This window comes from Oxyura jamaicensis, chromosome 8 (genome assembly GCF_011077185.1).
Source record: "Oxyura jamaicensis isolate SHBP4307 breed ruddy duck chromosome 8, BPBGC_Ojam_1.0, whole genome shotgun sequence".
Taxonomy (NCBI): Eukaryota; Metazoa; Chordata; class Aves; order Anseriformes; family Anatidae; genus Oxyura; species Oxyura jamaicensis.
Window position 1 is genome coordinate 25,676,368 of NC_048900.1, and position 24,093 is coordinate 25,700,460.

General features: G+C 39.4%; 1 protein-coding gene across 2 annotated transcripts; it reads left to right on the forward strand.

The window, feature by feature from the left end:
- Positions 1-446: 446 nt before the first annotated feature.
- On the forward strand, positions 447-15,868 carry BTF3L4 (basic transcription factor 3 like 4). 2 transcript variants are annotated; one of them, XM_035332876.1, is made up of 6 exons: positions 447-597; positions 1,407-1,470; positions 2,356-2,469; positions 4,867-5,068; positions 7,038-7,097; positions 8,018-15,868. In XM_035332876.1, exons 2-6 carry the CDS (start codon positions 1,417-1,419, stop codon positions 8,062-8,064), a joined length of 477 nt encoding a protein of 158 aa, XP_035188767.1. In that variant the 5' UTR covers positions 447-597; positions 1,407-1,416; the 3' UTR covers positions 8,065-15,868. The 2 variants fall into 2 exon arrangements, with proteins under 2 accessions (XP_035188767.1, XP_035188768.1); XM_035332877.1 differs by lacking the exon at positions 447-597 and adding an exon at positions 805-946.
- The last annotated feature ends 8,225 nt before the right edge of the window (positions 15,869-24,093 follow it).

Consider the following 24,093-nt stretch of genomic DNA (forward strand, 5'->3'; position numbering starts at 1 on the left):
TTTTTTCCTCCTGATAAATGAACCTGGTGGTTCCGCAGCTCTGAACCAGGTGGTTGGGAGGGTAGAAGTGGCCATAAACGTTAATTTTTGTTGGAAGGGGGTTTCAGTAAGAGGGAGGGGACACGCAGAGCCGCTGCGAGCCGGGCCGTATATAGCGGGCTGGGGCGCCCCGGGGCGCCGGTCCCTGGCCAGGCGGACTGCAGGGCCGGCTGGCAGCACGCAACACTCGTTTATTTTGCGAACTCCGCAAACGCTCCAGCCTCGCAAGCTGTTGTACGTTTTTTTTTTTTTTTTTTTTCCCCTTAAAAGCAAAAGGCACGGCAGGGTCACACTGCGGCACTGTGCCAGCGGGCGGCCGCCCCGCAGCGCCCGGCACGCCCCCTCCGCAGCAGACTACAACCCCCAGCAGGCCCCGCTTTCGCCCCCCCCCCCATGCAAATACAGCGCGGAGCCGTCGCCAATCGCCGGGCGGGGGCGGGGCGGGCTCTCTCCGTCACGTGGCGCGAAGCTTCCTTTCTCTGTGCGCCCCTCTTTCCTTCATCGGCCGCCATCTTGTGCGCACCGCGTGTCGGGCCGCCGAGGGGCCGCCGGGCTCAGGTGAGAACCGCCCCGCGCCCGCCGGCCCCGCTCCGCCGGCGTCTTGCGGGCGGCGCCCGGGCCTCTTCCCTGCCTCTTCCAGGCCTCTTCCCTTCTGCCCAGCCTCGGGGAGAGGAAGGGGGAAGCGAGGCCGGGACACGGTGCTGCGGGTTCTGCCCGTGCCTGGCACTCTGCAGCCGCCCCAGGGGGGTCCCCGCGGTCAACGGAGCGCTGAGGGCGCCTTGGGGCAGGCCCGCGAGGTGGGCACCTCGCCCTGAGGGGGTTCTGCACCCGCTCCAGGTATTTTAGCTCTTCAGCCTTTAAAGGTCACGCTTGGCCCGTGGGGGAACCCAGTTGACAAAGTTCCCAGGTATTGAACTGGGAGAGGAGCTGCCGGGGATCGCTGTGGCAGTGCGTGGAATTGGCCGAGTGGGCAGCGCGGTCATTAGCTGCAAGTAGCAGAGGTTCATTATATGGGAATAGCATGCGAGGCGGCTCAGCGATGAGTCTCGCTCCCTGGGCTCTATTAAGCATAAAGGTGTGTTCATTGAAGCTGTTGTACTGTACGTGCTGATCCTCGTCTGAGTAGTTCAGCCCAATAATAAACTGATGCACTTGGAAATGTGCAGCTAATGCCTCAGACTGATGTAACGTGAAGTGTGTTGGCTTGCTTCACCGTGATACACGCTTCAGCTAAGCAGGCTGCTGCTGCGCTGCTTTGTGCTATCTCGATAGCGTGGCTTTAAAGCTTTTTTGTTTGTTTGCCCTGCTTCGTTGATTTTTTCCTTAATGTTTTAGCAGCTAACTGGTATTTCTATTTCATTCTTTAGACGCAACACTATGAATCAAGAAAAATTAGCCAAGCTTCAAGCTCAGGTCCGAATAGGAGGAAAGGTAAGAAAAACATCAGAGATGCACTATTTTCTATAACTTACATGTTAGAAAAAAAGATCTCTAAAATTTCCTTTTCAAAACATAGTCTGGGAGGAAAAATTATATACTTTAATAAAATTGTACTTTTCAGGCTTCTAATGTGAATCTGTATCATAGTACTGCTTACATGAGATGCAGTTTTCTTTTAGCTTACAAGTGCTGGATGAGTAGTTTCCAGGGTGTATGCTCTTTTTAAACCTTGAGACTTGTTGTGACCTGTGAAAGCGCAAGCTAAGCTTACCTGTTGGTTTTTCCAGTTCTGTCTTCTCTCTGTTCGAAAGTTTCTTCCTTTGTATCAGCTCCAGGGCTTACCATTGAGCTTTTTCTTTTCTTTGAGACAGCAAGTAGCTAATGTGACAAAAAAATATATATAGGTTGCTCAGTGTGGGCATTTGTTTCCTAACCAGAGATGTTGGGGTTGGAGGGATTGTACAGAAGTTTTCAAAGTAGGAATTCCAACATTGGTATCTGTGGAACAGTTTAAAAACGTAAGTTGCATAGTTACAAAAGTGTTTTAAAATCACTGTATTTGTGTTGTCCTGGACAAACTAAAATTTTCAGGAAACATTCTTATATGCTGCTTAATAGTAAATAGTATTTTTATAATCCAACTTGTGGAAAGAGAAAATAATGCTGTTTTTCAGTGTATTTTTGTCTTTTACGCTTAAGAAAAATCTCAAAATTGAGACTGACAACAAAAAATGTAGGTGAAGGGAAGAAAGACAGGAAACATTTTTCACTAGAGCTTTTTCATAGCTTAAAGAGATACTGCTTGGACTGTGAGATGACTTAAATCTCAAGTATTGTGAGCGTTTGTTGCTGACTGTTCTCTTGATTCTTTTCCAGGGAACAGCTCGCAGAAAGAAGAAGGTGGTGCACAGAACGGCAACAGCTGATGACAAAAAACTTCAGAGCTCCCTCAAAAAACTGGCAGTAAATAACATTGCTGGCATTGAAGAGGTATAGTGAGAAAATAAATGTTTCTCGTGTGAAATTAAATTTATTATGTTGTTTTGGTGTTGGCTTTGTGTTTTTAATTTTTGTTCTTAGCAAGTCTTCCCCTCAAACTCAGGTGTGATTACCGATAGGTGAAGTTACTCTAATTTTTTTGGTCTCATTTACCTTGATGCATACGTACCTGTAGAGAAAAGGCAAGAGTTTCTGGCCAGGCTGTGATCACAGAAGCCAGTAAGCTGCTTGTAATGTACGTCTCTTGCATTAATTGCAAAACAAAACTTCCCTTGATTCTTAACTTCATGCAATCAATTGCCTAATTTTAATGTAAGTGTTAAGTACATCTTACTGCGCAGGGATTTCTAAAGAAAGAGTTACATGATGCAGAACATAAAGTAGAGAATCAAAATGCTTGGGGTAACATCTTGCAAGTCTGCATTACCGAAAGAAGGTTCTTGCATTGCATGAAAATAAACCAGATTCGTTTGTGGAAGTTACAGGAGACTGATATTTCTTACAACACTAGCAAAACTCTATGGAACCAGCCTCTGTGTTGTAAAAGCAGCAGTACAAAGGTTTCTGGTATTCCTGGAGTATTTCTTGTGTGTATGGTTTTTTCCATATGAAGTATTAGCTGGAATAGAACTGATTTCCATAGTGCTGTAGAGAGTGTGATGCTCATACGTGGGGGAGGAGGTGTTACTTCACTGTGAGCTGCCTGTTCTGTAGTACATGGTTGGAGAAGCATAATATTTAATCTGTGATTGATTAATTTAAGCAGGGTTGCGAGATGCCTCCAGATGTCACTTAATGCATATTTCTCTTCCAAAGGCAAATACAGATTCAGTATGGAAGTCTGGTTTGCCTGTAAGCTTTCATACCTCTGCTGCAGAAACACTTTAGTTTGTCTGACTGAATTATGATGTTTATATGCTATGCTGTACAAATACAGAGAAAAACACAGACCTTGTTCTTTCTTTTTACACAGAACATAAGATCTTGATTCAGACAGGGTTATTAAGGCTTAAAATGTGTTGATGTGAAGGAAGATTATCCAAAATCCTTCTGCCTTGATAGCTAGGTATTTAATTACAGTATTACTGTTCAGGAAGACCCAAACTGACCTATGCAAATAGAGTTTGGGGAAGTTAGTAGTGTTGTGAGGGCAGATTTTTTTTTGTGTGATTTGTTTTGGTTGGAAGATGATCTTAAATAAGATGACTGCTTACAGCTTTTATCATTTCCCCTCAGTCTTGCAGGAAGGTGACTCCTGTTTTTTCTGTTTATTTTTTTTTCAGTTTAAAACAGCTATCAATCTTCAAAGTTCAATACATTAAATCGTTGTTCTAGAGTCGTTCTTTAATCCCCCAATTTTTCTCCCTGTAACTTCTAAAAACAGCGTCATAAAATTCATGTTTCATTACAGCTGTTCATTTGGATGAGTAAAACTCTTTGATTTTTTTCTTCAGATAAAGTTTTCTGCATAACTATAACTCAGCCATGCCCAGGAAGAAAAGAGCTTTCAACTTTCTCTTCTTCAAAACTTTAAAAAAAAAAAAAAATGCAAAATAATAATAATAAAAAAACACACAGAATAAACTTCAACTGTGGGAGCCAAAACAGGATGCTGTAAAAACTGAAACTGGTTGTAAAACTTAATTCTTGCTAATTCAGAGCACCAGGCAAGGGGAGCAGAATCATTGTATGTTGTGCTTGGTTTCAGTAATTCTTTGATTCTTCTAGGAGGGCACAGAAGCCTGTTCTAGTGCAGCTAATTTATAAATCTAGAACACTGCAAGAGATGTGAAGCGGAAGTCTTTGCATTGGGTAGTTCCAGCAAAAAGGCCAGATTGTGAATCTTGTGCCTTTGCCAATTCTGCTGCAGAAACAATAACCTATTCCTGATAGGTGACATAGATAGCTGTGAATGGCAGTGTCTTAAACTGATAATGGCAACGCTTTTTTGTTAGAGCTTTAGTTTTTAAAGAGTTAGTGCAGAGCTAAAGGCTATTCTCCCTAGACATTCCTGATAACTGGTTTATGCCTAAAGGCTAATAGCCTGTATATATATTTTGCCTTCCACAAAAACACATGGACTATATGATAACACATAAGCCTTCGTACATTTAATGCTTACTATACAGATAAGTATATAAGGCAATCATAGCTGTTAAATTCAGTCTTTTCATATAGTATGTGTGAGCCTTTTCTAGACAACTACCTCATTTTAATTCCAGTTCAGGTGATGTTAATTCTAGGTACCTGTGGTTATATTCTCTAGGAGTACTAGTTTTGTAATTTCTTTATATTTTAATATTTAAGTCTAGTTTTGAGTTCATTCATTGTGCTTGTTCAGCAAGATGCTGCAACACTTCAGTAAATGTTACCTATATATTTAAACAGGTGAACATGATAAAAGATGATGGAACAGTTATTCACTTCAACAACCCCAAGGTTCAGGCATCCCTGTCTGCCAACACTTTTGCAATTACTGGTCATGCAGAGGCTAAACCGATCACAGAAATGCTTCCAGGCATCTTAAGCCAGCTTGGTGCTGACAGCTTAACAAGTCTCAGGAAGTTAGCTGAGCAATTCCCAAGACAAGGTAGGTGTTTTTGGAATTTTTCATTGATGATTTAGAGAATACATGCAGTGTTGAAACTTTAACCCAAATTGAGTAACAATACATGACATAAAAACAATCAGAAACCTATTTGGTTTTATTTATTGGCCACTGTTGTGGACATAGAGTGTGTGATGGGAGGATAATCATATTTTTGTTGTTTCAAGACTGTGTATATGCTGGTCCTCATTTAAAATTAACATTAAAGTCTGGTAGGTCAGGCATATTGTAATTCCAGGCATATAACTGCATGTGACAAAATACTTAGCAAAACAGAAGTAATTTGAGTTTTCATATAGAAAATCTCAACAGGTTCTCTTTGTCAGGGTACCAGGTCCCTTTTCTTTCTTCCACAAAATGTTTTAATTGTGGTTATAGAGGAAGAAAACTTGTTCTTTATCTTCTATTCTGGCATTCCCTTTGGAAGAAAAACAGCACTCTCAATTCAAAGTCAAATCTTCCAATGTGATTCATTTTCTAATCATTTTAAAACCACAGAAGATGGTTTGTTTATATATATATGTATTTATATACACACAAAATATCTCATTACTATATATTTGTTTTTTATATATATTGTATTGTAATTTTGACACTAAGTACTGGAGCCTGGAGAGAATCCTGGTTGTAATATCCTCTTCTTGAGGGACCACTGTAACATGATTTGTAGTGGCCTAAGCTAATCTCTTTAAGCAAGTTTGGATTTTAAGAATAAATGGGAGTTTATTCTTAAATAGCATATTTTATGAAATTGGAATATAACAGTATTTTAGAGCATGCAAGTTATCAGTCAGATTTTGGTAGGAGTTTGTAAAAGCTTTCTTTGACTGTGGAATAGGTATGCTTTTAATTTTACATCCATATCAGAGTTCATGTTTCATGGGTGTTGCCAAAATTAATTCTTAATATCAAGCCCCAGTGAAGTTGAACGTTATAAATATGAAAAAGTTTTTAGACTTTTTTGTCTTGAATGGTAACTGAAATAACTAATAAAAGGGCTTTAATTGAACGTGTTGCACTTGTTACTCCTGGGAGTTAGAAAATACATTATTTGGTTTAATATTTTCAACAAATTAATCTATTTCTTCTAAATTATTAACTTCAATCTCATCTATATCTCATATTCAGAGTTTAATTGAAAGTAGATTTTATTCTTCCTTCTTATTTTACTAGTATTAATAGGTAGAAAGATGGGTCATCATAATACGTCTTTATTACAACGTCAGTACCAATAAATTCTTAATGTGTTTCCTTAGGTAGCACAGAAAGCTAGTTTTAAATTAAGTGGACCAATGTGAAAAAAATACTTTTATTTTACGTTCTTGGATTTCTTTAGAGTATATGTAACATGGTTCAAGGTTGTGGAGTCTCCTTCTGATGGGCCTTGAATATCTCCGAAGGACGCCTACCTGGGCAGCCTGCTCTAAGGAACCTGCTTTGGCAGGGGGGTTGGACCCAATGATCTTTTGAGGTCCCTTCCAATCCCTACAATTCTGTGATTCATCATGACTTACAGAAGAATAGGTTTCATACAGGACCCTCGATGTGGAAATACTTTTTCCTGCAGTTGTAGCCTCTAGGAAATTGAATCATGTGACATGTTGGCCTCTGATTGGTAGAGTGTTATTGTTAGATTAAAACACATGGCTTCAGTTAGAGGACTTAGTCACACTGGGGTTTTTCTGTATCATTTGATCTCTTGTTAGCTCTGCATTAATATGCCTAGGCATTTGGAAATGGCAGTGTTAATACTTGGATATAAGAATGTTCACAAATGGACCTTTTAATCATGCTGATTACTGTTAATACCCAGTCATTGTTTGTTTCTCAGAATGAGGGAATGCCTTCTATTTTCACCTGTATGTTACGTATTCTTGTTGTTGTGTGGTTGTAGTAATTCTGTACAATGAGAACTCAGCACCAGTTTTCTTTTTTTTTTTTTTTTTTGTAGTGTTGGACAGTAAAGCACCAAAATCTGAAGATATTGATGAAGAAGATGATGATGTCCCAGGTAGGCACATAAACTTCCATGTCTATTTGATGTACAAATACTCAATTCATGCACTTGAGTATTTAGCTCTTGATGTGATTATTCTACTCATTTGATAAGGGAGGGTTCATATGCTGGGCAGCATTGCAGTAGTGATGACTCTGGATTCCAGCTTTTGAAAGTAGTTTGCCTTGCACAAATTGCTTAATTCTTAGGTAGAAACAACTTAATATACTTTCAGGGAGGTTGAACAGGTGGTCTAAATACCCAAATAGGGTTTTAGGGCTGCAAAATGGAGTATGTGTAAAATGATGTGATTGGCATAGTGATCAGGGTGTCTTTTTGAATCAGGGTTTGGGGTAGGGACTTTACAGTAGAAGAAATTAAGCTTCTGTCAGTGTCTATTGGTTTCTTGAGAAACTTTAATTCTAAGTTGTTGATTTGTCAATTTATAACTATAAATCACCATTCTTTTATATGCATCATCAGTGTGGTGTATTAGCTACAACAATGAGTTGGTGACCCAGATGTTTGATTTCTTTTGCTCTGGCACTTGATTTTTCAGACCTTACATAAAAATGTACAGGTGTCTTCAAAACTTTGTTTGCTGGAGTACAGCAGCTAATAGGTGCATAGCTTCAGACAGTTGTTAAAAAGCGTCAGTGGCTCAAGACTCAACTGCATATAGTAGAGCACCTCTGAAAATCAGATCTCACTCAGTGCTAGAACTTGCTCTTTCTGAGTGTTCCTGCATGTCTAGTTCTTCGTATATATTCAAGCTCTATTTTCTAAAGCATTTTGCAATCTCCCCCTTTAAAATACTTGTGCATGGGTATAGTTGAGAACTACTTAACATTTCATATAATACATGCATTTTTCATTAAATGTCTGAAGGCATTGTTACTGGGCATTATTGTATTAAATATCTTCATCTCTTTCAGATCTCGTAGAAAATTTTGATGAAGCATCAAAGAATGAAGCTAACTAAATCATTAATAGTTCTGGAAGCTGGCATGGACTAGATTTAAGAAATCAGCTATGTGGTTCCAAAGTTTTAAAGAAACAGAGAACATCATCTGTTAATAGTTCAGTAATATAAATATTTTGTATTTTTATGATGCTGTTTGTTCAGCATTTTCTGTCAGTTGATTTTGCATTTTGCACTTACTCCCAAGATCTACTCTTTTGGTCAAAATGAAACGTCAGTGCAGTTTGAGGGGTGTGTGCATGTGCGTGTGTGTATGTGTGTGGGTGTACATATAGTGGAGAACAAATTGGAGAACGCTTATTTAACCTTTTCCCCTTTTATTTTGGAAGTAGAAATAAAATGAATCTTCAGCATTGTTACTTTTGATTATCACAGAATAGTGCACAGAAGGCAGTGAAGATAAGTTCTGTCTGCATTTTGTGACCTGAAGGCGTTACACCATTAAAATTGGAGTTTAATTTGCTCTAACTATTGTACTTTCAGATGTTTCTCATCCATGTTGAAATGCACATGGTATTTGTTACCAACCGTATGTTGATCCCAGATGATACTTTAGACGAGCTATTTTACCAGCTTGTTTGGTACAGAAATTTTTTTAAAAAGAAAACTCAGTCCCAGAAAAGTGTGACTTTTTTTTTTCTCAACTTTGTTTGACTCCTTCCACACAGACTTAGCTGTATGTTCTCCTGTTGATTGTGTAGAGTATATCATGTCAAAAGGAAAACAGATCCCTTAGTTTTCTACCATCAGGTCACTTACAAAACTTGGAGGTCTAGTTGGTAATAGTCCAGTGAACCAGTTTTGCACGGTAACAGATTTTTGCTTGAATAACTTCAAGCTGTTCTCTTGGCATGACTGCATTTACAAGCAGCTGATGATCCACTGTCACTAGAAATTAAATGCACCATGTGAGCAAAGCTTAAGGTGGGAGGAAAGAGTTGTTGACATTTTGCCTTGCCTCCTGCTGGGCAGTTTGTGCAATGACTAGCTCTAAAGGGATTTTTTTTTTGCCTGTATTTTACCTTTGCCTATAACCTACCTCTAGGTTCGGTGTCATCTATGTAGTAGCTTACTAAAAAACCCACAAATGTTCCTCAAGCATAAAGAGGACATTGGGAGGTACCATTGGTACAGTGCAGTATTTATGACCTTTAAAATGCTTAATGTGAACCTGTTTTCTCAGAGGCTCTTTCAAGGTTCTTGATGTAATGAGCATTACAGTGTAGTTAGACATCATTGTAACCTGTGTCAAGGGCAGCTGTGGCTTAAAGCCATTTTTTTCCTTCTACATCTGTCACTTAACTATGGCTTAATTGGGACATATCAGCTTTTTAGGTAGGTTCATAGGCTAAAAAACTGTAAGAGTACAAGCTAAACAATACATGAGTCCTGGTGACGACATCAGAAAACCATGAAAGCAGAGCTGTAGTGGTTTGTCATCTGAACTCCTCAATTTATTTTATAGGTCTTTGTTAATTTCATTGTTATTTTATATACTGTGTGGATCTTGCTACAGAATAAAATAGCAGTACAAAAGAGGAAACGTCCCCTCTTGTATGTTGTTTCATCCTCCCACCAGTAGTAGCTGAGGAACAACTGGTAGATGCAGCTGCTGTTCTAAACAGTAGGGCCTCCTTGCTGACAGCTCCTGACAAAGATACATACAGGTTTAGGGAAGATCCTGTTAGAGCTTTAGGATTTCACACTCCCATATATCCACTCTCCTATTTTTCTCTGCAGTGTTGAATGGAACTTTGTTCTGTTGTATGGCTGACCTTGAATCGGCTGCAGATTCTTCAGTTTATAAGGAAGAGATTTCTTCATTAACGTGTGCGCAGGCACACTGAATTGCCTTTTGCTTCCTTTGCAAGCTCAAAGAGCAAATGAAGGATACTAGGAAACAGGTATTTGCAGTGTTCTGTCATTTGCTTAAGGGGCACGAGTGAAGAGCACTTCCAAGTAGCAACTGTAATGAGTTTGTGGTATGGGTTGTCCCCTCTCTCCCAAATACTAATCAGATAATGAAAAATCATGCTTGTTGGTTTCTGGTGTAGGAAGTATGTTGAAAGTAACTTTGTGAGAGATTAAGAGTAAGCATTGGATTTGGTAAACTTCTGTGTAGTTGAACTTCCTGATTCTTACAAAATATTCATTTAACCTTTGCTCTTGGTCGTCATGAGAATTTACATGTTAAACTGTCATTCTTTCATATGTTTGACAAGCAGTAAACTAACTAAATATGCTAGCTTATGTAGTTACGTTATCTTCAGTTTTTCACTGTATCTGAAAACAGTCAACCACTTATGATTTGCTGCTGGAAATACTAGAGCTTATCAATCATTAAACTGATTTTAATTAAAAGTAACCCATCAAGCCTCTTGTGGGAAAAGCTATTTTTCTTCATATTTGTTTGTGGTAAACTCAGTGTTTGTACATGCTGATGGAAATGCAGAGTAATGAAGTGTAGTGATGGGGGAGTGTTGCTACGGTAAAAACTCCCCACAGTAAGGTGGACAGGTGGTGCATTAAAATGTTCTTTGCTTCACTTCTGTAGTGAACTTGCTCACTACTTAAATGCTGTTGACATTAAAGATGCTGACAAAGTTACTGACATTGATAAGGTTACTGACATACTAAAGATCTTGGCAATAATTTGGAAATAGTATTGGAAAGCAGAGTCTAGGTTGAAACTTCTCTTGGACTATGTGAGAAAGCTGAATTACAGAAGACTGAAAGAATCAAGAACTTGGCAAGCTTTTAAGACTGCAAACACTGGTGTTCTACTGTAACTGCCGCTAGATCTGTGTATTTCCCTAGTTTATGAAGAGGAAATCTGGGACTGACTGGACTCAGGCAGAAGAGCAAGTCTGCAGAACACTTGTGCATTTGCTCTCTGAAAAGATGTGTGTGGATGTTCAATACAGTAGAACAATTCAGTCAGTGGGGCTGGAGACTTGGTACTGAGTGCTGGGAATCCTCATGTAGTGCTTGGTGACAGAATGAGTTTGCAGAAAAGCAGTGGTAGGGTGGAAGAAGATAACAATGCTTGATATACTACAGACTGGAGAAATAGGGTTCAAGTATATTTTTCTTCAACTTCTGAAAACTTCTTAGACTTTAAGTTGTCTAGGATTAATTGAAGAGTGCATAGAAATGGTAAGGATGAAATTAGGACTGTTACTGAAATATGTTAATTCACTGCTATTTGTCAACTTTCCATGGGAACTAGGAGTTCATGAAATCCCTTCTGCCACCATCTTCACAAATAATGTCTTGGATTCAATATGTACCAAGTGGGCACTGGTGGTTTTAATAGTGATTTGTTTACTGAGCAGTGTATTGATTGACCAGTGTATTGCTTTTTACAGGAAAGAACCAAGGCAGTTACAAAGCAGCATGGTAAACCTGTGCTTTATGTGAATGTTGAATTCATGCCTCTACTAAAGAGTCTCCCAGTGAGGAATTCTCCTGTTTTTTCCCTGCAATCAGCCCATGCTGCTCCAGATGGTAGGGACACATGCAGGGGCTTAACAGGCCGTGCACTGTAAGTGAACTTGGGTGATAGAATTCTTACACTGGCCCTTAAGATGAGCATCATTTTATTATTTGAAAACCATAGTGTTTTGTTCAGCAAAGTGGCCAGATTATTCTGGAGATCAAGATTACACTGATTGAATGATCCATGTTTTATAATTGAGCAAATGAAGTGATGCGGAAACAGAAGCACATCATAACAGCCATAGCAGCGTTATGGAAGTGGTTGCAGAAGTACAGGGAATGGGTTATTCACATTCAACTATTTGCGTTCCCATCAAGTAAATTTTTTTCACTTTTTTTCCCCCCTTTTCAAAGACCAGTTTGCAGACACTGAAGAACTTCATGGATTTATTCAGAAACATGGGGGCTGCAGTGCCAGACAAGAATTCAGTTAGCCAAGCAGAGCAAGTGAAGAGACTAAAGTCGGTCTTGCTGGTATGTTTGGGTGGAAGCATGGGTTCACATCTAGAGCAGGGTTATTGGGAACTGGGCTCTTATTTTGGACTCTGGCACTGTATATTTGGCAAGAAGAAACAAACTCAGACATCTTACAGTGCCTTGGTTTGCCTTCATTTTGGGAGCACCGCTCTTCCTCATACAAGTATGTAGTATGTAAATTAATATAAAATGGAGATGGCTCTTCAGAAAAGAGCTATGTGTATACAGATGTTACAAAAAGCTACTTCTACATGGTAAACATACTGTTTGTGGGGTTGTCAGTCCTATTAAGTACCCTCTCACTAAACAACAGACCCACAGCTTGCTCAGGCACAATTTTCTCTTTGCAAGCTGGTATCTTCCAGGTTCTCAGATATTAGTGCTTCCTTGAACTCCCCATTGTGGATGAATTTAATAGCTGCTAAATTTGTTGCATCCTTGGAGTAAAAAGAGATTACCTGCTCATCTGAGGTTTTTGAAGATGTTCAATAATTTTGATAAGGTATCAACAAAGGTAAAAGTTTAAAGAAAAAAATGAGAAAAAAAAGGCCTTTGACTTTTCAGTGTATGTCTAGCTAAATAGGAGTTAGGTGACCTCTCACCCTTTCTTGCAACATGCTTGCAGCAGCTATAGTAACTGCTTATTGTCAAAGAAGTAATATTAGAAAGTATTTGATGTATTTTTAGATGGTCTGATGCAACTTAACAAAGAAGAGCCAGTGCCATGTGACCAGCTTTCTCCAGAAACTGGGAAATGTTGCACAAACTACATTTTCAGGAAATCAGATCTGACTTTGAGGCCATGTGAAGTTGGAAATTTCCAAGCGATGCAAATTATTGCCAGACATAGGTAAGTGAAGGCTTAAAATCTCAGCAGATTGTCAGCACCTTTGTGCGCCAGGACTAAAGTTTCATGGAAGGCCTGAAAGACCAGGCTTCCAAACAAGCAAGAGAGGCAGCCCTTGCCTTGCTTTACTTTCTCAAGCGCCAGCAGTAGTAGGTGATCTGAGAGGTCACTTAGATCAGCTTGGCTGGTTGTAAATGACTTTTTGGTTAGTTTTCAATATTTTTTTTAGCTCAGCTAACTGTTAAGGCTGACCACGCATTTGTGCATGGTAGTACGTGTGTGGTAGCACGTGCCAAAAGCTTGGTCATTCCTCATCCTGACAGCTTGCTTTGGTTGGTTTAGCCAGCTTGTGAAGCTCCATCCTGCACCTGGGTGGCAGTGTTTGAGCCTGTGGTCTCCTGCAGGGAGCAGCTGCCTGCAGAGGAAGCTGTCTGTACAGGGTCTGCTTTGGTCATCTGTCTTGCCACCTGATACATGGCCAGCTTTAACTCTCTGTGAAATGGTAACCTCACATCTGCACTGAGTCCTTTTGTGTAGGCTTGGCAGAGACCATCACACAAATGGGCCTTGCACACTGAGCTAGCCTTTTTCCATGCTGCTGCTGCTTGTTCTGCTTCTGAGGCTTCTCTTGGCGAGGCAGTATTGGGGAGCTTGCTGCCAGGGTCATACTGCATTTGGGAAGAAGGGAAGGATTTACCATATTGATGCCTTGGGCAACCGATCTGGTCAGATTCCATAACTTGCAGCTTATTTTTAAACTTTTAATTGTGAAACAGGAGGCTAGTACTGGCGAACTGGAGATGTGTAGGCAGTGCCTGCAACATGGGCTGATAAGCTGAATGCAGCACGTGGCTTCAGCATGCTATTACTGCAGCCATCCTCTGACCCAGCCATCCCCCTGCTCTGCAGCCACAGCACCCAAACTCAGCCTTCCCCTCGTGCCCATTTTGCATGACTCCTTACAAAGTGAAAAGTGATTTTTCCGGGGCAAGCTGTTGGAGTTTCAATTCATGCTGCAGGTTCCTGTTCATCGAAAACCTCAGACAGTAAATAGCTTCCAATGTGAACTTTCAGAAAGAATTGCTATCTCTGACGAGATCTTGTTTCAAAAGGGGTTTCTAACACGTGGTCTTTAATCAAAAATAGCTGTAACTTGCTCACAGCATTTTCACAGTCTCAAGGGAATAATGATGCAACTAAAGTTTCTTCTCTGTTCATTTTAAAGCATTTGTTCTGTTTCTGGAGACTGAGTGACAGTTGTAATTAGTAATGGCTTGCATTTTTGCATGTTTCTGAAAGAAAACAAATAGGGATTAAAGTAATTCTTACAAGGGAAGTAGCCCTTGTTAAAAGTCTTTGAGTCTCCCACAACCTGATTTCCTCATCTTGAGTGAAAGACCAGGATTTCTCAGCATCTGCTGCTGTACATTTGAGTACTTGTCTTCTGTTTTGACACAAAAGAAATGTCAGTTTTCTGAAAAAATAGGGAATGTATTACATATTCTAACCTTTTCTGCGTCACTTTTCTCCCTGCCCTATGGTTTCAGTGTTGTAAATTATTAACATTGGAACACAGCAATATTATAACCTTTATCTTTTCTCCTGCCCTTTGAGTTGCAGAATTGCTTTCATTGGCAGTATGCACTGAGAAATCACATTGGCCACTTCCAACTCTGAAATTGTAGTAGTTTATCCCATTACATGGTGATTTTTCCAGCTCGGTTCTCCTGAAAACCTTGAAATGGATTTTCCATTAAAAAATATTCCATCTGTTCTTTTCTTTTAAAGCCTACAAGTCAAATTTGAAGGGATAATCTAGCTATTGTTTCTAGTAGTATATGTTCTACTGATTATGTTCTTAAATTATAGAAGAATTTTTTATAGCGCAGGCCTGGTCACTCAGAACTTGTGACTTCTGTGAGCAGGATTGCTTGTTCTGTGGCAACAAGCAGAGAGGTATGTCATTGACATCTTAACTGGCAGAAACTTTCCTGTGCACACTCTCTTTCTCGTTGTAATCTGCAAAATAGTCTGAATTTGCAGTAAACTGCAATAAGGCTTAGATGTCTTACACCAGCGTTTTCTCAATGGCTCACAATCATGTCATCAAGAATGTACATATCAAGTACATCTTCCTTTGAAACTGCTTTGTCGTCTTCCTCTCGCTGTGGTTGCTGTGAGTATTGCCTGAGAAGCAGCGGTTGAATTTGGGCTGCCTGACATCACAGGATGTGTTAAAACTTTCAAACTGCTTGGGCCTTCTTAGTTCTTAATTTCTTGGGACGAGCAGTATTTGACAGGAAAGAGCAGATGAACAAGTAGCCATTCAGAACAAGACTTCACTTGCCTCAAATAAACATGAGACATTCTTTTTGGTATTAGTTTCTCTGAGCCATTAATTTGTGTTAGATTTTTGTATGATATGTGCCTTGATTAAATTTTTGCCCTTCTGTGTTAATTTAGATAAGCCAAGATGTGAGAGGTGATGAAATATCTTTAATTAGTCTTAACCTTCTAAACAGTCACATGGAAAATAGCTGTTGGAAGTATTCATGCATTGTTTTTATTGTGCAGGTAGACAAGCTTTAACAGTTGTTACTACTGTAGTTAAGTAATCATGTTACAGCAAAAATATTTGTGATTTTTATGCTCAGAACATCTCCCTAATTTGGTAAAAGCTAAAATAAATGACAGATTACAAAGTATTTTTTTTCCTGCTCCACTCCTCCTCAAGCAGCTTCCTGATGCATTTACTGTTAATTTACTATGCATTATGCTGTTGAAAAATACTGTTTAATTCTATATCCTTGGACTTTTTTTTTTTTGTCAGAAAGAATTTATGGTCAAAATAGAATTGTGCCACAGTTACTTATCCAGATGACTCTTATGCAATAGATCTCACAAGACCTTTCTTACATTAGGGTAAACTTCTATTCGAGGACCAAATACTTTTATTGGTACTACCACGCTTCTAGCTAAAAATCGTAGTGTGTACTTACCAATTATTGTAAAAAGCCATAATGTAAGCAGCAAATACAGCCAAAATTATTTTGCAAGGGTTCTGGCAGTTTGAAATAAAGTACCAGCCTTTTTAGCAAACTCAGGATATTCATTTGACTGACTTTTTAGTTATAAGGCTGTACAATTTACAGACTGTGTTCTCACTCAGATGAGGAAATAGCTGGGCAGGGCTTCCAAAGTGCTCTGACTCACTGCACTTCACACAATCTCAATCATGTGATTTAGCAAGGCATAAATAAGCCTGTTTTGTATAGGCCTAATTACACCTCGTGAAGCAATGTCCTTTAGCTAGGGTAAGGAGTTGCCACACTGTTGTGAAGTCAGAACATTGCTAGGAGGAGAACAGGATGGTTCAAGCAGGGCCATGAAGCTCATTAGAGAAGTGGAAGGAGCATGTGTCACTATAAATGTTCTCTCCACATGTACACTCCTATGTGATTTAGTGGTGGGCTTTGTCTGTGACAGTAAGACTGAACGATTCCCTGTTTGCCATCACTGCTGACCTAATAAATGACGTGGTCAAGACTAGCATGTGTCTGGCTTTTGTTTTCATATTTACTAGTAAAAGAAATAAACTAATGGGAAAAAGGTTGCAACACAACTTGCCTGGAATAACTAGTGACTTGTATTCAGCATGGAGATCTGTACAGTGGCACCAGTGACTTTGTTGCTTTTACTCGCTCAATTTTTCTGTGATACGGTGTCTGTATGGCAATGTTAACTACCTCAGTCCATAGAGTTCAACATCACTTCTGACAAGTGGGAATTGTAGGTATGTTTCCATGAATAAAGGGGACTAGCACAGGCTGATAACCAAAGCATTTACTGAGCTGGTGCAGCTGCAGTTTGGGATATCTTCCACCATTGGTGGAAGCCAATGCTATTCCAGCCATTATTGGACTAATGGTTGTATCTTCAGGACTGTCTGGTTAAACACCTGGTTGGGGAGAATGCAATGTACAATTAGCATTGCATCATCATATTGTGTAACATGCCTTACTGCATGCTAATTCCTTGTTACACTGCGTTCTGTAAAAATACAGAGTAAAGGACGGTTCTTTCCCTGGAGAGCTTATAATTTAAGGTATAGTCAAGTTAATAACTAATTTTCAGCAATTTAAAATGTCAATGCAGGGCTCAGGGCTTCCTTGCAGGGAAAAAGAGCAATAGTGTCCTAGCAAAGAGGACACGGATAGCAGGATCTATCTAACACATACTGCCTCTGGAATAGAGGTAGAGTTGTTGAATAATTCCCATTTTGTGAAAATTGCTCTGAGGTGTTTTTCATCCTGGCCAAATGAATCATTCTTGTTTACTGGTCAGCTTTAATTTTCACAGCCTGTGCTGCTAAATGGCATTTTTACCAAACAAATTTCTTGATCAAAGACTGTAATTATAAAGACCACTTTGAACTCAGCTTAAGAAGCTCACTCATTGCTTTCTAGTATTTGAAGCCTTTTGCCTATTGCATAAATTACAAGCCAAAGCAACTCCACTTGATCCCACAACTGAGTTATCTTGAAGTTCAATCCGGTTGTCTTCTCCAACCCCTAATTTGTTAATCACCTGGACAGTGCCACAGTTGTGAAGCTATGAATTTACTCACCACAGTTTCTCCTGTGTTCTCAGATTGCTTTCTAGTAGCCTTATCCCTTATTATTCAAGCACTCTACCTGACATGTATATTCCTTTGTTACCATATGACATAAAATTCTGGCTTAGTGTTAGCTTGATTCCTTTATTCATTCAATAGACAGGATTCTCTTCATTATTACTAAGGTACTCAACTTTTTGCAAACTACGGGAGGGAATGTTTGCTCATCAGTTTTTTCAGTGTTAAGCGCTGGATTTCCTTTGGGGAAACAAGTCGAAACTTTTCCTTCTGGCTCTTCAACAAAGGCATCATCTTGTTACAAAAGTAAGAATGAAGGAGAGAGGCTGCACTATTTTCACTTCCGTTTCAAGACATTTTTTTCCCTCTTTCTTACCCTTCAAAGGAGAGCTTAATTCTGTATTTGGGCACCGTTCTTATCTTTTGATGGCTAGTTCAGGCATGAGTTGTCTATCCAGTGCAGTTACCACTATTGTTTTGCTTTGCTACAATTTATGCAAAACTTATTTTGCATCATCTATATAAAAAAACATTTATTTTAACTCTGTCCAATAAAGAGAATAAGGAATTTGATGCCAATTATGAGATTGCTGTATAGGGATGTGGGGAGCAGTGGCATGGGGAGGAAAATACCTTTCAAGGAGTGCAAAAGGCAGTATGAAACAGGGAGGTAGGCCTGCGTGCTGCAGTGGCAATGATGGAGGGAAAAGTAAAGGGGATCTGCAAAATAGCTAAATGCCGAAGGTGATGCTGAAATGACATTGCTGCATGGGGGGGTTATGCCAGCTGATGTGTGCTTCAAGGGAAGAGAATTCCTCTTTCTGTTCTGCCTTCCCCATTCCTGTTTTTGTCTTGGACAAGGAGGGGTGCTCTTTGGACTCTGTGCTTCTGGAGTCTGCGTGCTTGGGCTCTGCTCTCACATCTTACAGGCACTCCTGGCACTGGCTGAGTGTTTGTGGAGGGTAAGTAGAGGCCAGGAAGGACAGTTCCCTCCCCTGGCCAGAAGCCCTTTTCCACAAAATAATCGGGGACCACTGTTTTATTCTATGTTAATTTCTAATAATAAAGGGATAACATAATTGTATCACTTTCCAAGTTTATTCAAATATCCTCCCCTCTCTCTCTACAGAGAGTTTTCTCTAGTATCATTTGTGTTACTTGGCAGTCAGGGAAGGTGTATTATTTCTGAAAAAAAAAGAAGAACTAAACATCAACAAAATCCCACCTTTTTCAGCCTTTCTCTGCTTTATGCTTGCGTGTATTCTGGCAGGCTGGAGGGAAGGTGCTAGTGCTGGAACCAGGCCATGTGCATAGCTGTACAGAACAGTCAATTATGGCTCCTTTTTTTAGAACTCTTTTAAAAAGATAGAAGTTTCAGAAAAATAGTTTCTAACACAAAAATAGCCTCACGTGAATGTGATCTTCAGCAAGCAAATTAAATGGATTTTAACTGTCTTCCCTAGTGAATTTATGGTGTGGGGAATTTCATGTCAGTTCAGCTGACTATTTCATTTTTCAAAGTATTTCACTATGGATTTTACATTTTCAGTTAAGCTGTTGCTATTTAAAAAGATGACTTCCATGTCATTTGCAAAGCATGTAGAAGCTGGAGGCAATTCAGCATTTTGACACTGTTAATTATCTGATGGCCTGTCATGAAAGTAGGCTGTAATTAAATGATATGGTAATTTTGGTCATGCTACTTTTCAAACTATTTTTATGTCCTAGCATAATAATTCAGGTGGTGACATCATGCCAGTATGTGTGCTTCTCCTTCCTCAGTGCCTACTCAAGTATTGTTGTTCATGGTTCAAAATAGCTGTAAGAAAATCAATCCCAACGAGATCTTGGTGAAAGAGGAAATAGAAGTTTTAAAAAAAAAAACTGTCACGGGCCTGTCATCCTGTTGGGGTCTTTGAAGATGATGTTAAATGTGTGACAAACTACATTTCCTGTAAAAAATATTCACACGTTCGGAGATCTGCATGGTTCCTTGTGCAGTCCGACTGTATTTTTGACTGGAGAAGACAAAGGTAATTTTGATGGCTGTATAGCCTGTGTCGTGTTTGCTCTGGGATATTGCTGAAGATTTGAGTATGATTGTAGCTGGATTTGGCCCATGTATTTTTGATTAACGAAGATTATGCTGGCTTGAACTAGAGGGGTTGGTATTGAAACGAGAGTGCTTTTACTGGGTAAGCAAACATAGTTCTACAGGGGTATTCCAGGATAGACACATCCCTAACGCAGCCTAACAGCATTACTGTTCAGAGATCAGTGGGATTTGCCAGAACCTTGTAATGCCCGCTGCATTTTGGGCCAGGTTCTTTTGATGTCCATTTTTTGATGTCTTGCCCTGGGGAAATCTGCAGTCTATTCATCTCTTAAATCCTTTAATAACATCCCTTGTGCCAGGAACATCATAATGCTGAACGCTGACTGCGAAGTTACTGTGAGTATGCTGAAGATCCTTCCTTGGTGTGTGATGAAATGATCTTTAGGGAATAAGTGAAACAAAAGCGCGTGTAGGATATCCTTTAATTCAATGAAGAATGTGGGTGGAGAAGCAATTGAAATGAACAAGATGCTTTGGATTTTCGTTAATGCCTTGAATACTTTAGGGTGTACTTATACAAATTTTTGTGCATGTGAACAGTTTCGCTGCTCAAAGAACTAATGATGGACAGGAGGAGTGCTTGTTTTTTAACCATCTCCTGCACTACTTGCCTTCCATCGTGCCTTTCCCCTGAGTTATGGGCACCATATTCCCATGGTAGTTCTGAAAGGGGAGAATTAACCTTCTGAAGGAGTCTAGATCTACGCGCTGCTGACTAACAAAGCCCCCTGCTGCTAAAGGAATGTGTAATAGCTGCCTTTTCTCTGCTGTGCCCTCAGCAGGGGCAGTCATTTGTGACTTTCTCCTACAGCAGTCACCAGTTGCCTCTTTCAAGCATGGCTGAAATTGAGCGACACGTTCCTAAATTGTTCAAGGGGAGAGAAAGATGTGCCTGCATCTGCAGCACAGTTGTGCGAGCTTTTCTTTAAAAGGCTTAGCTTAAAAAAATGCATAAGGGATGGTGGTTCTGATGCCCACTGCACCCTCTGTCATGAGTCTGGCAATAAGGAGAAGTAGGGTGGAAAAGATAAACATGCCAACAACAAATTATTCAAGAGAATGCTGCAAAAGTGGTGTCTGCCAGCTTCCTTCAAAACTGAAATCCCTTTTGCTGGAGTTTGTCTTCAAATCATGCCTTCAAATATTTAATAACAAGAAATCATGAGCCAGAACTTGAGAGTCATGCGTGTCCATACATAGCCACTATTCATTTATCTCTAGTACAACAAAGAAGGGAAATGCTTAAGATAACAATGAGCCAACTGCATCTACCACTTCCTCTCAAGTAAGCTCCTGTTCTTTTCCTTTCTAAAGAAAGCCCAGCTCTTCATTTGAATCCAGAAAGACCTAAAGGATAAATTCATAAGTATGTATTAGATTAAATCCTGCTCATAAAATTTGAAAGAAAAAAAATATATTCTAGATCAAGGTTTATACTTTAGTTGACTTGCATCCTTCAATCAAAAATATCAAACAAAACTGATCAAAATATGTAGCTGCATGCTCAACTGTGGCCATAGCCTTTAGCTTGTCCATAAGGATACAGCTGAGGATCTAGAAGCTGAAAACGTTATATAAAGATGCAGGAAAACTTGTGATTTGAAGAGAAATTGAAATTTTCAAATTTTTTTGCAGAAACAAAAAAGCATCAGAATGAACATTCTGGAAATAAACAGAAAAGAGGATTATGTAGAGAAAATTAAAATGATTGCTCCCATATGAGAACACAGGGCATTAACTTCAATTGCTCAATAGAGCGTGTAGAGTTAAAGAAAGAAAATACTTTCAAAGTACCACAATTAGTGCATGGTACTCACTGCTACAAGATAACACACAGATTAAAACAGGATTGGAAAAGGATTAGATCTTTCTCTGAAAAAACGTGTTCATTCATATTTGATAAGTACAGCAATGAATTGATTTAATTTGTATACCAAACTTGTAAGAAAAGCCCAGATGACTTTTTTGGTCAGAATATATAGCTCTGTTGGAAGAGACAAAAGAAAAGACTCATATCAAAAGATGTCAAGTGAACGTTCTTAATACTAGGTTATTTTTCAGTTTGGGATTTTTCAGTTTGAAATATTTTTATTTTGTAGCTATATGTAATTAAATTGAGTCAATTTCAAACTGTATTTTTTTTTTCTAAAACTGCATTGTCCTTAGAATTTTCCTTGCATCTAAAGTGTTGACAACTGAGGGACAGGGTTTCTGTTCACAAAAACAATCATTCAAAAATCCTCCACAAAACATCCTCTGTGCTACTGTTCTGCTGGTGAAATTCCTTTCTGAAGCGTCTGATGTAGTCTGTCCTCAGCTAACATATTGAGTAAGCCTTGCGTCTCCAAGTGAGTGCATCGAGCCCAGACTACGTTCACTGAAGCCCACACAAATGCCTGAGACTGTTACTTCAGGAGCTTGTAAGCTGGTCCAGTTTTGGACATTTTACATTAAAAAATCACCTGCTCTTCAAGGCCGTGCTTCCTGTTGGAATGTATGTTTGTTGCATGTATGGAAAAGTGTATATGGCTTTTTGGAGTAGTCTATCAACAACTCAGAAAATTCCTTCTAGAAGCTGTGAGATGCATTGGTTCATCCTCCATCAATATACCACAATTAAGGCAATTTGTAGACCAAGCAGGCATGAATTATAACCTTTGTCCAAACAATGAGTCTCAATTCTCCTACTTTCTGCCATCCTCTGGCACAGCTCCAACATTATTCCTGGAGTACTATCATCTTTGAAAGATGGAATTGAGAAAATGAAATAATGCTATAGTCAAGATAGATGGGATATGAAGTAAAATCAAGAGTTCTAGTCCAAAATCTTAAATGTATTTTTGAGTGATATGGAACAGGTTGTCTGAGGGAACTAACAGGTTTCAACTCTTTGTAAAGTGTTTTCAGATCTTCAAATGGGAAATGCATGTTTCTCAGCATTTTAGGAAGATGAAGTTAATCTTTCAGAATCTGTCCATTTTGAATCTCAAGGGTCCTTTGTTTCGGTGAACCAGAAAGCACATATTTAGGTGATGACATCATATCTTCCAAATGAAATTTTTTAATGTAATCATCATCATAACACTTCTCATAGGAGACTCTCAGAGCGGTTTTACAGACCTTGATGTGGCCTCATACATAACTTACTCATGCTGTATATACAAGTAGTTCTACTGTACACATAAGGGAAGAGGATCAGATGGGTTAAGTGTCACTCAAGCAAGTCAGCTACAAAGTTGAACAAGAACCTGTTTCTCCCGATTCAAAATCCTGGCTTTTTTTCTGTTACTGAGTATAAACATATTCATTTGGAACACGTTCATGAATAACCAAACCCCATGGGTATTCATTAAAGGCATTTCCAGCTTCTGGCCAGACCAGGAATGTAATCAGAAAGGTTCTTAAGCTTTTCTGGGGCTTCCAAATACAGATAAATAGCAAAATAAACAATGAGAATGAAATGATCCAAATATTGTTTCCTCATTAAAAGGGACTACTAAATCCTTTAATTTGACTTTTTAACATCCCAGCCAGACCCAGTACAGCTTAGCAGAGGCTTTCAAATAACCCAAGTATCCCATCTCAATCTCAATTACAGAGTCCAAATAATACCCCTTAAGAAGCTGTTGTGAATACTGGAAAAATAAATCCTGTTTGCACAGGGATTTGTCTCTTCACTCTCTCATCTCTTCCTTGCATTAATGCTAGCCCTGCCATGTCCATGATGATCCTCTCTGCCACAACGACCTCAACTTCCTCGAAATTCACTGTGACACTCCGAGGCCACGCCAGCATACACTGGGAGTAAGTAACATGGTGGGGTGTGTGTGCTGTCTGAGCAGCCTGAGCACACACTGGCTGTTAACAAGCAGGCTGCTGCCACACTGAATATGTAACAGTTCAACTTGCTTTGGCTCACCCTCTCTATACCTGCCTGTGGATTGCCACAAAACTTGTATGAACTTAATTTCCTTTGAGACTTATCACTTTTTCAGCTGGGGCAGAAATTGGCCAAGAGATCCTAAAGATATGCAGAGAGAGCAAAAGAGAAAGACAAACAATTTAATTAAATGTGTTGTTTCCTTATGAAGCTTAGGCTAATAAACTAAAATGGGTGCCAGAGGGAGAGAAAATAAAAAAAAATCAAGATGTAATTAAAGTCCAAAACCCTTGCTTAAGCTCTCACAGAAGTTTAACACAGATACAGAGACGCATCTTTTAAAGCCTCAGGGCCAGTGTCAGAAATATGGAGAGAAAATTGATGGTCGTTTCAAGATGTAGCCAGCATAACTAGTAAACCAGTTATGTTCCTTTTTAAGTGTATAACCTATGAGAGTGTACTTTTGGAAAGGATTAAAATGTCATCTTTATTTCTCCTAAGAATACATGACATTTTTTAAATTTAAACCGGACAAAATAAGGATAGAATGACTCTAGATTGACCCTTACACTGAGATG